The sequence below is a fragment of the Pseudophryne corroboree genome, chromosome 8 (assembly GCF_028390025.1).
Source record: "Pseudophryne corroboree isolate aPseCor3 chromosome 8, aPseCor3.hap2, whole genome shotgun sequence".
Taxonomy (NCBI): Eukaryota; Metazoa; Chordata; class Amphibia; order Anura; family Myobatrachidae; genus Pseudophryne; species Pseudophryne corroboree.
The window spans coordinates 299831685-299847057 of record NC_086451.1 but is presented as its reverse complement, the minus strand read 5'-3'; the positions used below and the strand labels follow the sequence as shown (position 1 = coordinate 299847057).

Below are 15373 nucleotides of genomic sequence, written 5' to 3'. Positions count from 1 at the left end.
CAGGATCAAATCCTGTATGCCGAATCTGCGGCCCTCCAATAGATGAGCCTTTTGCAACCACCACAGAAGATATACCCTTGTCCTTGGCGACAGGGTTATTCGCAGGTGCATCTGAGGATGCGACCCTGACCATTTGTCCAACAGATCCCTTTGGAAAATTCTTGCATGGAATCTGCCGAATGGAATTGCTTCGTAAAAAGCCACCATTTTTCCCAGGACTCTTGTGCATTGATGTACAGACACCTTTCCTGGTTTTAGGAGGTTCCTGACAGGTCGGATAACTCCTTGGCTTTTTCCTCGGGAAGAAAAACCTTTTTCTGAACCGTGTCCAGAATCATCCCTAGGAACAGCAGACGTATCGTCGGAAAACAGCTGCGATTCTTGGAATATTTAGAATCCAGTCGTGCCGTCGAAGAACTACTTTAGATAGTGCTCTTCCGACCTCCAACTGTTCTCTGGAACTTGCCCTTTTTAGGTCGTGCAAGTAAGGGATAATTTAGATGCCTTTTTTCTTTGAAGAAACATCTTTTCGGCCATTACCTTGGTAAAAAGGCCCGGGGTGCCGTGGATAATTCAAACGGCATCGTCTGAAACTGATATTGACAGTTCTGTACCACGAACCAGAGGTACCCTTGATGAGAAGGACAAAATTTGGACATGGAGGTAATCCTTGATGTCCAGGGACACCATATAGTCCCCTTTTTTCCGGTTCGCTATCACTGCTCTGAGTGACTTTATCTCGATTTGAACCTTTTATGTAAGTGTTCAAAACATTTTAGATTTAGACTATGTGTCACCAAGCCGTCTGGCTTCAGTACCACAATATAGTGTGGAAAAATAATACCCTTTTCCTTGTCGTAGGAGGGGTACTTTGATTATCACCTGCTGGATATACCGCTTGTGAATTGTTTCCAATGCTGCCTCCCTGTCGGAGGGAGCCGTTGGTAAAGCAGACTTCAGGAACCTGCGAGGAGAAGATGTCTCGACTCTCCAATCTTTACCCCTGGGATAATACTCGTACGATCTAGGGGTCAACTTGCGAGTGATCCCACTGCGCCCTGAGACTCTTGAGACTACCCCCCCACCTTGAGTCCGCTTGCACGGCCCCAGCGTCATGCTGAGGACTTGGCAGACGCGGTGGAGGGCTTCTTTTCCTGGGAAAGGGCTGCCTGCTGCAGTCTACTTCCCTTACCTCTATGTCTGGGCAGATATGACTGGCCTTTTGCCTGCATGCCCTCATGGGAAAGGAAAGATTGAGGCTGAAAAGACGGTGTCTTTTTTAGCTGAGATGTAACTTGGGGTAAAAAAGGTTGGATTTCCCAGCTGTTGCTGTGGTCCCCAGGTCCGATGGACCGACCCCCAAATAACTCCTTCCCTTTATACAGCAATACTTCCATCTGCCGTATGGGATCTGTATCACCTGACCACTGTCGTGTCCCTGACATCTTCTGGGAGATATGGACAACGCACTTATCTTGATGCCAGAGAGCAAATATCCCTCTGTGCATCTCACATACATATATATAGAATGCATCCTATTAAATGCTCTACATGAATAAAATATTTTCAGTCAGGGAATCCGACCAAGCCAACCCAGCACTGCATCTCCAGGCTGATGGCGATCGCTGGTCGCAGTATAACCACCGTATGTGTGTATATACTTTTTAGGATATTTTTCCAGCTTCCTATCAGCTGGCTCCTTGAGGGCGGCCGTATCTGGAGACGGTAACGCCACTTGATAAGCGTGTGAGCGCCTTATCACCCTAAGGGGTGTTTCCCAACGTACCCTAATTTCTGGCGGGAAAGGGTATAACGCCAATATTTGCTATCGGGGTAACCCTACGCATCATCACACACTTCATTTTATTTTATCTGATTCAGGAAAAACTACAGGTAGTTTTTTCCACTCCCACATAATACCCTTTCTTGTGGTACTTGTAGTATCAGAAACACGTAACACCTCCTTCATTGCCCTTAACGTGTGGCCCTAATGAGAAATACGTTTGTTTATTCACCGTCGACACTGTATTCAGTGTCCGTGTCTGTGTCGACCGACTGAGGTAAATGGGCGTTTTTAAAACCCCTGACGGTGTTTCTGAGCCGCCTGGACCGGTCCTAATAGATTGTCGGCCGTCTCATGTCGTCAACCGACCTTGCAGCGTGTTGACATTCTCACGTAATTCTCTAAATAAGCCATCCATTCCGGTGTCGACTCCCTAGAGAGTGACATCACCATTACAGGCAATTTCTCCGCCTCCTCACCAACATCGTCCTCATACATGTCGACACACACGTGCCGACACACAGCACACACACCGGGAATGCTCTGACAGAGGACAGGACCCACTAGCCCTTTGGGGAGACAGAGGGAGAGTCTGCCAGCACACACCAAAAACGCTATAATTATATAGGGACAACCTTATATAAGTGTTTCTCCCTTATAGCATCTTTTATATATATACAATATCGCCAAAATCAGTGCCCCCCCTCTCTGTTTTAACCCTGTTTCTGTAGTGCAGTGCAGGGGAGAGCCTGGGAGCCTTCTCTCCAGCTTTTCTGTGAGAGAAAATGGCGCTGTGTGCTGAGGAGATAGGCCCCGCCCCTTTTACGGCGGGCTCGTCTCCCGCTATTTTTGAAGTTAGGCAGGGGTTAAATATCTCCATATAGCCTCTGTGGGCTATATGTGAGGTATTTTTTGCCTCTAATAAGGTTTTTATTTGCCTCTCAGAGCGCCCCCCCCAGCGCTCTGCACCCTCAGTGACTGTTGTGTGAAGTGTGCTGAGAGGAAAATGGCGCACAGCTGCAGTGCTGTGCGCTACCTTTATGAAGACTCAGGAGTCTTCAGCCGCCGATTTTGGACCTCTTCTCTCTTCAGCGTCTGCAAGGGGGCCGGCGGCGCGGCTCCGGTGACCATCCAGGCTGTACCTGTGATCGTCCCTCTGGAGCTAGTGTCCAGTAGCCAAGCAGCAAATCCACTCTGCACGCAGGTGAGTTCACTACTTCTCCCCTAAGTCCCTCGTTGCAGTGATCCTGTTGCCAGCAGGACTCACTGTAAAGTAAAAAACCTAAGCTAAACTTTCTCTAAGCAGCTCTTTAGGAGAGCCACCTAGATTGCACCCTTCTCGTTCGGGCACAAAATCTAACTGGAGTCTGGAGGAGGGTCATAGGGGGAGGAGCCAGTGCACACCACCTGATCTGGTAAAAGCTTTACTTTTTTGTGCCCTGTCTCCTGCGGAGCCGCTATTCCCCATGGTCCTTTCAGGAACCCCAGCATCCACTTAGGACGATAGAGAAACTGCATTTATCGCAATGGTCGTGGACACAAAAAAAATGTCCTGATAGGACTAATTCAGTAAGGATTGCATTTACTGCTGTGAAATGCAATCCTTAGCCAAGCAAATGCAGGAAGAGGTGCATTCCATCTCCTTCCTGCATTTGCTATCTCTAAATGAAATTACAGTTCTGGATGAACGTTCATCTGCGACTGCAGGCTGAGTAAGTGCAGCTCGCGAGGCCAAGGAAACTGTGTATGGGACGCAATCCATGACCTCACCACTTTCAACGCCAGCCGCCCCCACCCGCTCTGCACATGTGCAGAACATGTCCTGCGCATACGCAGTTTCCAAATTATCGGGAAACAACTCAGGTAGTCGCAGAAGCCCTTAAAGTACAAATCTATCACTCCTACTTTCAAAATAATCAAGCTGCAAGTAACTAACTGTTGGTGGTTTAATAAAGAGCATATAGTGCCAATTTAAAGTATTAAATCCTGCCAACAAGTTACAAACACCCAGTCCAAGAATGGAAAGATCCTGCAGGTAAGTAAATAATGGCAAAAGCCATTCTGCAGAGAACAGAAAGACTATTGCAACTGTATATTCGCACAACACGCCTCCACAAACTCTGGGCCTAATTCTGAGTTGGGAATAAAAACAGATAAAGTAACCGTGTACCTGGACGAACCATGCTGCAATACAAGGGGAGCAAATACATGTATTGCTTGTGCATGCAATGTAAATACTGGCGGCTTTGCATGTAGCACGCTAATTTTAGACAGCTTTTTTTTTTATACTCCAATTTAGATTTCAGTGTGTACCTCTCAAATCTAAAGCTAGGTACACACTATACAATTATTGGGCCGATTTGCCAATTGGGAAATCGGCCTGATTTACTGTATAGTGTGTACGAACGATCGTGTCGGCGTTTCAACGATAATTCTGGAAAATCTTGCACACACACACCCGAACGATTGATTTTCCGATTAATCGGCCCTGACCAAAAATTTCTGCCACAATATCCAGATATTGAGCAGTGTGTGTGCATTCTCAATCTGCCCAAATTTCTTGTGTTTTCCTCTCACTACATCATCTGCCTTTTGGACGGACATATGCAAAATTCAGTGGGATGTGGCAGATAATTGGTAACGGAGAAAAAAAAAATCTTTGTGTGTACCTTAGATATTTTTGCCTACAAATTCCTGAAAAATCGTCCGATTGTTAGGCAGACTAAAACAAAATCTGGGGGAGGGGTCCTGGGGTGCACACCGGTAATGAGAGGTGCGACCCTGCGGAGACCTTTCAGTAGAACTGCATACAAAGAAAAAGGTTGCAGGTGCACAAAATCTGCCAGTGTGTACCTACCTTAAGATTGCATACACACTTTCCAATATATTGTTAGATCAATCGCTAGCAGATCAGTGGATGTGTACACCAGATATGTCTGTGAATGACGGAGTTCAGAGCAGTCGGCCATGCAGCACATTCGATGCAGATAGCCCATCCAGATATACCGGTCCATCTGTCTGTGTGTACAGCCGACCTGCCCACCACATGATAGGTCGGCCGCAGCATTAATTGAATAGGATATCACAAGTGGGTGGGCATATTCAAATGACTCTACTGCTAGACCAATCAATAGAGTGATCAGCCCAACCAATCAGTTGGCTAAGTGTGTACCCAGCCTTAATCTCTCTGCACATTTTTAATTTGATTAATAATTTAGGTAACATATTGATATATTTTAATTACTACACCTGTTAGCGCTGTGTATTTTTGTGTTTTGCCTCAGTTTATAGAAGTATCGTCTCCAGATATAGCTGCTGAGGAAGGGGCTTTAGTTTGTTTTTGCACCTCTATCTTCTTAAATTGATGATAGATCTTATAGATAGCCCTTTGTGTTATAAAGAAGTATATACATTAGATGTCCATTATCCTCATAAAAACAGCATAAATATGTTAATCTAATGTTATAAATTGGGAAAGACGAACAAAATTATTGATAAATATCTGCCACATTCACAAGACGGGGATTAGAATATAAAGTTGCTCCTACTTTATGGGAAAGCTGATGAACATTTAATAGCACTGTTCAGTGTCAGTATGATGGATTTAAATACAATTTCTATACAACAAAATTAAATAATGCACTTGGTAGAAATGTAACATTTCAGTAGCAAAGTCACACACAATATTTTTAAGCGCTGCGAAAACGTTTTTAGAAAAATAAGAACACATAATAAATTATTACATCGATAAAATAGTGCTCTTTGAAAACATGATTTTGAAAATAATTTCTGCAAACATTCTCAATGACCATATAGTGTCTAAACCAGCATATTAATATAAATGTGGTTCACATGATATAAAGGGCATTGATACTAATTAAAGGAGGCAGTTTCCATCACATTACTCAGTGCACAGCCATGGGTTACTGGAAAAAAAAAAAAGAAGTGTAAAAAGAAATTAATGTTATAGAATACAAATCTACATATAAAACCCAAATAAAAGTAAAAAACAAATTAACATACTACAGACCTGCATTTATGCATGTTATTTTTACTAGATTTGCATATGGCCATTTGAGCTGTTTATTCCACCTATAGATTTTGGATTCTTCACGTAGCAAATATTAATGCCTTCTATAGCTAAATTTAAGACATTATTAGGGAGTCTTCCTAGTTTCCCTGGAGAGTAGGTCATCTTCCTGCTTGTCCTTCTTGTGAAGAGGGCGGGGTCACACAGAGGTGGGTGATGCCTGATGTAATGGGTATCATGACATCACTCCCCGCTCCCAAACAATGCAAATGACTTCTAACCATTGCTGGAGACTACAACAGGTGTAGGTGATGTTACGGAGTGCCAGCTGGCATTTCTGTATCTATATGCATCTCTTAAGGTGCTTACACACTAGACGATATCGTATACGATGTGCCAGATTCGGACACATCGTTCACAATATCGACCAGTGTGTATGCAGTGTGTCACTGATGATGCATGCTCATGCGCCCTGTCAGCGCCATCCTCTGAGCCATGCGATATTGCCAACGAGGGCCATGATGCAGAATGCAGCATGCCCCCCCATCGTTCATCGCTGTCGGCATCGGCAAGCATGTATGTTTGCGATGTCGCCCTAGTGTGTACATAGCATCACAGTCATATGATCACTTTGATAAACAGCGTAGGCCAGTGACGGACTGGACCTCCGTTATGGCCTGGGCATTTGTGAAGGTGCGCGCGCACGTTGCGGTGGGCGCGTCGCCATGATGTACGGGGCGCGGCGTGAGTCAAGGGGGTGTAGACTCGCAGCACGCCCCCATTTCCATGGAGACTGGGGTGGCGGCTAAACGAGAGAGGCAGCCCATTGGTCCTTCTGGCATGTGCCAGATGGCCAGCCCAGCCCTGGTTTAGGCACAGCTGCAGAAAATTGGCCTGTGATCAACACAAATGTATAAAATTATAAAACTGTACAACTATTTGGGGGGGGGTAAGTTAAGGATCCGCTTTACTGGAGGGAGCTCCCACAAGCATTAATCCTGCCCTGGCAATTGCTATGTTCATCTTTATATCATCCTTTCAGTAAATGACCACATTATACTGTGGAGATGCTGGAACGGTCTTAGCAGTGACACAGGCGAGTGGATGACACAATAGAGCTTATTGATAAGGATGGAGTTCTGCACACACAGCGAGACAGACACTTGCATTTCTTTTACAGGCTGTGCTGGATAAATTGTTTGTATTTTAAACTGACTGTTTACCATGGGTTACACAACTACATTATACTGATAAATAAGTCCCGATATGTGCATGGATTATCAAAAATGAAAGTTTAATGTACCACAAGTAACAGAAACACTGGCTAATAATCAAATACACAAATGGTTCTGCCTTATAATCTTTGATATGGTCTCCAGCCATAAAAAATACAAAGCGCTGTACAGTTACACTCTTCTAGGTTTATTTCATGGTCCCTGTAATATGAAATGTATTTGGACTTTGGATGGTAATGCAGCGTAATGAGAGTGGATTTATCAGCAGCACATGCAATGAGGAACATAACAGGAAAATGAAAAGCCGCTCCGTGTAACCGGTGAGGTCTTCTACAAACTGCCACAAAGTCACAGACTTTCATGCAAAGGAATAAACGGTGATGGGCTGGGATCACATAATGCATTAAATGAACATGGGGGTAGTCAATGCAACGTGCCATGGGTGAGTATTACAGGAAACCAGAACTGTAAATGAAACAGAAATAAAATAAAATGGATTAATGTTTTTAGGATTAATAGTACAGTGCATTGGAAAGTATTCACAGCACTTCACTTTTTCTACATTTTGTTATGTTACAGCCACATTTCAAAATGGAATAAATTAATTTTTTCCCTCAAAATTCTACACACAATACCCCATAATGACAACGTGAAAAAAGGTTTGTTTTTTTTAGATTTTTGCAAATGCATTAAAAATAAAAAACTAAGAAATCACATGTACATAAGTATTCACAGGCTTTGCTCAATACTTTGTTGATGCACCTTTGGCAGCAATTCCTTCAGGGCCTTCCTACCTGTCTGTCTATTTTTACCCAGTTTTGTTCTATTACTGTTGTTCTAATTGTAAAGTGCAACGGAATATGCTGCGCTACATAAGAAACTGTTAATAAATAAATAAATAAATAATAAAGTCTTTTTGAATATGAAGCCACAAGCTTGGCACACCTATCTTTGGGCAGTTTCGCCCATTCCTCTTTGCTTCACCTATCAAGCTTCATCAGGTTGGATGGGAAGCGTCGGTGCACAGCCATATTCAGATCTCTCCAGAGATGTTCAATCGGATTCAAGTCTGGGCTCTGGCTGGGCCACTCAAGGACATTCACAGAGTTGTCCTAAAGTGTGCTTAGGGTCGTTATTCTGCTGAAAGATGAACCGTCGCCCCAGTCTGAGGTCAAGAGCGCTTTGGAGCAGGGTTTTATCCAGGATATCTCTGTACATGCTGGATTCATCTGCCCCTCTATCCTGACTAGTCTCCCAGTTCCTGCCGCTGAAAAACATTCCCACAGCATAATATGCTGCCACCCCCATGCTTTACTGTAGGGATGGTATTGGCCTGGTGATGAGCGGTGCCTGGTTTCCTCCAAACATGACGCCTGGCATTCACGCCAAGGAGTTAATTCTTTGTCTCATCAGACCAGAGAATTTTGTTTCTCATGGTCTGAGAGTCCTTCAAGAGCATTTTGGCAAACTCCAGTTGGGCTGCCAAGTGCTTTTTACTAAGCACTGGCTTCCGTCTGGCAACTCTACCATACAGGCCTGATTGGTGGATTGCTGAAGAGATGGTTGTCCTTCTGATAGGTTCTCCTCTCTCCACGGAGGAATACTGTAGTTCTGACAGAGTGACCATTGGGTTTTCGGTCACCTCCCTGACTAGGGCCCTTCGCCCCCGCAGCTCAGTTTAGACGGCAAGCTCTAGGAAGAGTCCTAGCGGTTCCGAACTACTTACATTTACGGATGATGGAGGCCACTGTGAGCATTGGGACCTTCAAAGCAGCAGATATTTTTCTGTACCCTTCCCCAGATTTGTGCTTCGAGGCAATACTGTCTCAGAGGTCTACAGACAATTCCTTTGACTTCATGCTTGGTTTGTGCTCAGACATGCGCTGTCAAGTGTGGGACCTTATAAAGACAGGTGTGTGCCTTTCCAAATCATGTCCAATCAACTGAATTTACCACAGGTGGACTCGATTTAAGCTGTAGGAACATCTCAAGGATGATCAGTGGAAACAGGATGCACCTGAGCTCAATTTTGAGCTTTGTGGCAAAGGCTGTGAATACTTATGAACATGTGATTTCTTACTTTTTTAATAAAAGTAAATTAAATGCAAAAATCTAAAAAAAAAAAAAAAAAATTCACGTTGCCATTTCGGGGTATTGTGAGTAGAATTGAGGGAAAAAATGAATTTATTCCATATTAGAATAAGGCTGTAACATAACAAAACGTGGATAAAGTGAAGCGCTGTGAATACTTTCTGGATGCACTGTAAATAATTAAAGTGAAGTGCAGGGGTTTATTAGTCAGCAAAGGCAGTATGCAATGAAAAAAAGGATATATCACAAGTAATTATATGGGAAGAACACAATTTAAAATTAAATATAATTAGCTCTATGAAGAATGAACACGAGGGCTGTTTCACAGCTGGCAGGAGGGGCAGACTACTCAAAACAAATCTTGCATTTACATACTCATGCAGTAACCTTGGTCTGCCACAAGGTGGCTTTTTTTAAATTCACTCAAAACAAAATACAGCCTTTCTGTATACTGCTGTATGGCTAAACATTAAAAGGGGAACTGTATCAAACCTTCTAAAGAGTGGATAAGTGAAGTAGTTGCCAATAGCAACAAATCAGCTTCTAGCTAGCATTTATCAAGTACTTTCTATAAAGTGACTGGTTGCTATGAGCAACTTTTCTATTCTGTAGAAGGTTTGATACATTTCCCCCCATATAATGATTTGAACAAGAGGGGCTGGTGGGTCATAAGTGGCTAGTTATATGACTGGTTGCTATTAGCAACTTCTCAACTTGTCCACTCACAGTAAAATGTATCAAGTTCTGTGGACAACCTGGTCTGTTTGCTTATAGTGTACATTTATCCACAAATGCTTACTTGCTGACTTTCTTATTCCTGCAAATCGAGCAGCACAGTTCCCCAGGCACTGATACACCTGGCACTGTAGCTTTTTCCCGAGTGTTGCAGCCAATATGTAATATGTCTGCAGTGTGCAGAAGCAAAGTAAACTTTGGAAGGAGTTGTTGTGCAGTCATTAGTTTATGTTAATAGTCACATAGGACAAAGGGGCCAATTTATTTACATTATTTTTTCTAAAATAATGTGGAAAAGGGTGTTTTCACACTCTTTTCACATTATTTGAGTACCACCTGAACATATTAAATGGCTTTTGGAGCAGTTTTCTTGAAAAACTGCTCCAAACCTTTTAAATCACTTTTTTTTTTATTTTTTTGCAGCAAGATTGCATTTGCCATACTTATAATGAAAAATGCGATCTGACCAAATTAACTAAAAATCCAAAAATGAGAGCCCTGTGATGATAACACTATCCTGAAACAGTGTTATCAGAGGGTTCACTGCGATATGCTGCCTCCTACACAGTTTCTTTACCAGCAGGCAGAGAAATCAGTGCAGGGATCCGGCAGTGTGATCATCTATGTGTGTCCAATGTCCGATCACTGTGTAACACTGGGACCTCAGTAATCTGCTGTTACAGCATCAGAGGACTGGGGTCACAGTGGGGGAGCCAGAGATCACGTGACCAGACCCGAAGGAGAGCACTGGGGCACTGACCACCGGGTAAGTATGTGTGGAAGGGTGGTAGCAGGGAGGTGGCGGTCGTGTATGGCGGCGGCACAAGCGCAGCCATTACTTGGGTTATTATTCACGAAAGATACCCCAATAAGGCTGTGGAGTGGTATCGCAGGGACAGAGCTTGATTGCAAGCTCAGTCTCTGCAAGCGATAATTGATACATCCATGTGATGTAATCAATTATTGCATTGTGGATGGTGATAAATTTAAAAAAAAATTATATATAATATATATATATATATAATAAGATTTTACTCACCGGTAAATCTATTTCTCGTAGTCCGTAGTGGATGCTGGGGACTCCGTAAGGACCATGGAGAATAGCAGCTCCGCAGGAGACTGGGCACAGCTAAGAAAGAATTAGGACTACCTGGTGTGCACTGGCTCCTCCCACTATGACCCTCCTCCAGACTTCAGTAAGGATACTGTGCCCGGAAGAGCTGACACAATAAGGAAAGGATTTTGAATCCCGGGTAAGACTCATACCAGCCACACCAATCACACCGTATAACTCGTGATATTATACCCAGTTAACAGTATGAACATAACAGAGCCTCTCAACAGATGGCTCAACCATAACCCTTTTAGTTAACAATAACTATATACAAGTATTGCAGACAGTCCGCACTTGGGACGGGCGCCCAGCATCCACTACGGACTACGAGAAATAGATTTACCGGTGAGTAAAATCTTATTTTCTCTAACGTCCTAGTGGATGCTGGGGACTCCGTAAGGACCATGGGGAATATACCAAAGCTCCCAAACGGGCGGGAGAGTGCGGATGACTCTGCAGCACCGAATGAGAGAACTCAAGGTCCTCCTCAGCCAGGGTATCAATTTTGTAGAATTTTGCAAACGTGTTTGCCCCTGACCAAGTAGCAGCTCGGCAAAGTTGTAAAGCCGAGACCCCTCGGGCAGCCGCCCAAGAAGAGCCCACTTTCCTCGTGGAATGGGCTTTTACAGATTTAGGCTGCGGCAGGCCAGCCACAGAATGCGCAAGCTGAATTGTGCTACAAATCCAGCGAGCAATAGTCTGCTTTGAAGCAGGAGCACCCATCTTGTTTGGTGCATACAGGATAAACAGCGAGTCAGTCTTCCTGACTCCAGCCGTCCTGGAAACATAAATTTTCAAGGCCCTGACTACGTCCAGTAACTTGGAATCCTCCTAGTCCCTAGTAGCCGCAGGCACAACGATAGGTTGGTTCAAGTGAAAAGCTGATACCACTTTAGGAAGAAACTGGGGACTAGTCCTCAATTCTGCCCTATACATATGGAAAATCCAATAGGGGCTTTTGCATGACAAAGCCGCCAATTTTGCCACCCGCCTTGCCGAAGCCAAGGCAAAAAGCATGACCACTTTCCACGTGAGATATTTTAAATTCACGGTTTTGAGTGGCTCAAACCAATGTGACTTTAGGAAACCCAACACCACGTTGAGGTCCCACGGTGCCACTGGAGGCACAAAAGGAAGCTGAATATGCAGCACTCCCTTGACAAATGTCTGAACTTCAGGCACTGAAGCCAGTTCCATTATGGAAGAAAATCGATAGAGCCGAAATCTGGACTTTAATGGAACCCAATTGTAGGCCCATAGTCACCTCTGACTGTAGGAAGTGCAGAAATCGACCTAGCTGAAATTTCTCCTTTGGGGCCTTCCTGGCCTCACACCACGCAACATATTTCCGCCATATGCGGTGATCATGGTTAGCGTTCACTTCTTTCCTAGCTTTAAATAGCGTAGGGATAACTTCCTCCGGAATTCCCTTTTCCTTCAGGTTCCGGCGTTCAACCGCCATGCCGTCAACGCAGCCGCGGTACGTCTTGAAACAGACAGGCCCCCTGCTGCAGCAGGTCCTGTCTGAGCGGCAGAGGCCATGGGTCCTCTGAGATCATTTCTTGGAGTTCTGGTTACCAAGCTCTTCTTGGCCAACCCGGAACAATGAGTATAGTTCTTACTCCTCTCCTTCTTATTATTCTCATTACCCTGGGTAAGAGAGGCAGAGAAGGGAACACATACACCGACTGGTACACCCACGGTGTTACCAGAGCGTCCACAGCTATCGCCTGAGGGTCCTTGACCTGGCGCAATATCTTTGTAACTTTTAGTTGAGGCGGGACGCCATCATGTCCACCTGTGGCCTTTCCCAACGGTGTACAATCATTTGGAAGACTTCTGGATGAAGTCCCCACTCTCCCGGGTGGAGGTCGTGTCTTCTGAGAAAGTCTGCTTCTCCGTTGTCCACTCCGGGAATAAACACTGCTGACAGTGCTAACACATGATTTTCCGCCCATCGGAGAATCCTTGTGGCTTCTGCCATCGCCATCCTGCTTCTTGTGCCGCCCTGTCGTGTACATGAGCGACCGCCGTGATGTTGTCTGACTGGATCAGCACCGGCCGGTGTTGAAGCAGGGGTCTAGCCTGACTTAGGGCATTGTAAATGGCCCTTAGTTCCAGAATATTTATGTGTAGGGAAGTCTCCTGACTTTTCCATAGCCTTGGAAGTTTCTTCCCTGTGTGACTGCCCCCCAGCCTCGAAGGCTGGCATCCGTGGTCACCAGGACCCAGTCCTGTATGCCGAATCTGCGGCCCCCTAGAAGATGAGCACTCTGCAGCCACCACAACAACGACACCCTGGCCCTTGGAGACAGGGTTATCCGCCGATGCATCTGAAGATGCGACCCGGACCACATGTCCAACAGATCCCACTGGAAAATCCTTGAATGGGACCTGGCGAATGGAATTTCTTCGTAAGAAGCTACCATCCTTCCCAGGGCTCGCGTGCATTGATGCACCGACACCTGTATACGTATTAGGAGGTCTCTGTCTAGAGACGACAACTCCTTGGACTTCTCCTCCGGGAGAAAACCTTTTTATCCTGTTCTGTGTCCAGAACCATACTCAGGAACAGTAGACGCGTCGTAGGAACCAGCTGCGACTTTGGAATATTCAGAATTCCGCCGTGCTGTTGTAGCACTTCCCGAGATAGTGCTACTCCGCCGAACAACTGCTCCCTGGACCTCGCCTTTATAAGGAGATCGTCCAAGTACGGGATAATTATTTCGGCCATTACCTTGGTAAATACCTCGGTGCCGGGAACAGACCAACGGCAACGTCTGGAATTGGTAATGACAATCCTGTACCACAATTTTGAGGTACTCCTGGTGAAAAGGGTAAATAGGGACATGCAGGTAAGCATCCTTGATGTCCAGTGATATCCTCCAGGCTTGCAATAATCGCCCTGAGCGATTCCATTTCGAACTTGAACCTTCGTATATAAGTGTTCAAGGCTGTCAATTTTAGAATGGGTCTCACCGAACCGTCTGGTTTCGGTACCACAACATTTTGGAATAGTAACCCCGGCCTTGTTGAAGGAGGGGTACCTAGATTTCACCTGCTGGAAGTGCAGCTTGTGAATTGCCGCCAGTACTACCTTTCTCCGAGGGCAGCAGGCAAGGCTGAGGTGAGGTAACGGCGAGGGGGAGTCGCCTCGAACTCCAGCCTGTATCCCTGTGATACTATTTGCAGAACCTAGGGATCCACCTGTGGGCAAACCCACTGGTCCCTGAAGTTCCCGAGACGCGCCCCTACCGCACCTGTCTCCATGTGCCTTTTATAGGCAGCATCACCTGTCCACTGCCGGGTTTCTAATACCCTCCTGGCAGAATGGACATTGCAATAATTCTGGATGCCAGCCGGCAAATATCCCTCTGTGCATCCTTTATATATAAGACAACGTCTTTAATATGCTCTATGTTAGCAAACTATTTTCCCTGTCTTAGAGTATTAATATTATCTGACAGGGTATCAGACCACGCTGCAGCAGCACTATTTATGCTGAGGCGATTGCAGGTCTCAGTATATAACCGGAGTGTGTATATACAGACTGCAGGATAGTCTCCTGCTTTTTATCAGCAGGCTCCTTCAAGGTGGCCGTACCCTAAGACGGCAGTGCCACCTTTTTTGACAAACGTGTGAGCGCCTTATCCACCCTAAGGGATATCTCCCAACGTGACCTATCCTCTGGCGGGAAAGGGTACGCCATCAGTAACTTTTTAGAAATTACCAGTTTCTTATTGGGGGAACCCACGCTACTTTACACACTTCATTCATTCATCTGATGGGGGAACAAAACACTGGCTGCTTTTTCTCCCCAAAAATAAAACCCCTTTTATGTGGTACTTGGGTTCATGTCACAAATGCGTAACACATTTTTTATTGCCGAGATCATGTAACGGATGTTCCTAGTGGATTGTGTATATGTCTCAATCTCGTCGACACTGGAGTCAGACTCCGTGTCGACATCTGTGTCTGCCATCTGAGGTAACGGGCGCTTTTTTGAGCCCCTGATGGCCTTTGAGACGCCTGGGCAGGCGCGGGCTGAGAAGCCGGCTGTCCCACAGCTGTTTTACGTCATCCAGCCTTGTAAGGAGTTGATATTGTCGTTTAATACCTTCCACCTATCCATCCACTCTGGTGTCGGCCCCACAGGGGACGACATCCCATTTATCGGCCTCTGCTCCACCTCCACGTAACCTTCCTCATCCCACATGTCGACACAGCCGTACCGACACACAGCACACACACAGGGAATGCTCTGACTGAGGACAGGACCCCACAAAGTCCTTTGGGGAGACAGAGAGAGAGTATGCCAGCACACACCAGAGCGCTATATAATGCAGGGAATAACACTATAACTGAGTGATTTTTCCCCCAATAGC

General features: G+C 45.3%; 1 protein-coding gene across 4 annotated transcripts in view; it reads right to left on the bottom strand.

The window, feature by feature from the left end:
• SEPTIN6 (septin 6) overlaps window positions 1-15373 on the bottom strand; it is a 153115-nt gene that overhangs the window by 21270 nt on the left and 116472 nt on the right. For 2 of the 4 annotated variants that reach the window (XM_063937340.1, XM_063937338.1), the window contains one exon: window positions 7087-7513. The exons of 1 other annotated variant lie outside the window; for it this stretch is intronic. Coding sequence is in view for 2 of the 3 variants with exons in the window: in XM_063937338.1 (XP_063793408.1) it covers window positions 7498-7513 (16 nt within the window). In the remaining variant the exon portion in view is untranslated. Of the gene's footprint in view, window positions 1-5509; window positions 5710-7086; window positions 7514-15373 lie in introns of those variants that run through there. One more of the 4 variants, XM_063937337.1, reaches the window with a different exon arrangement.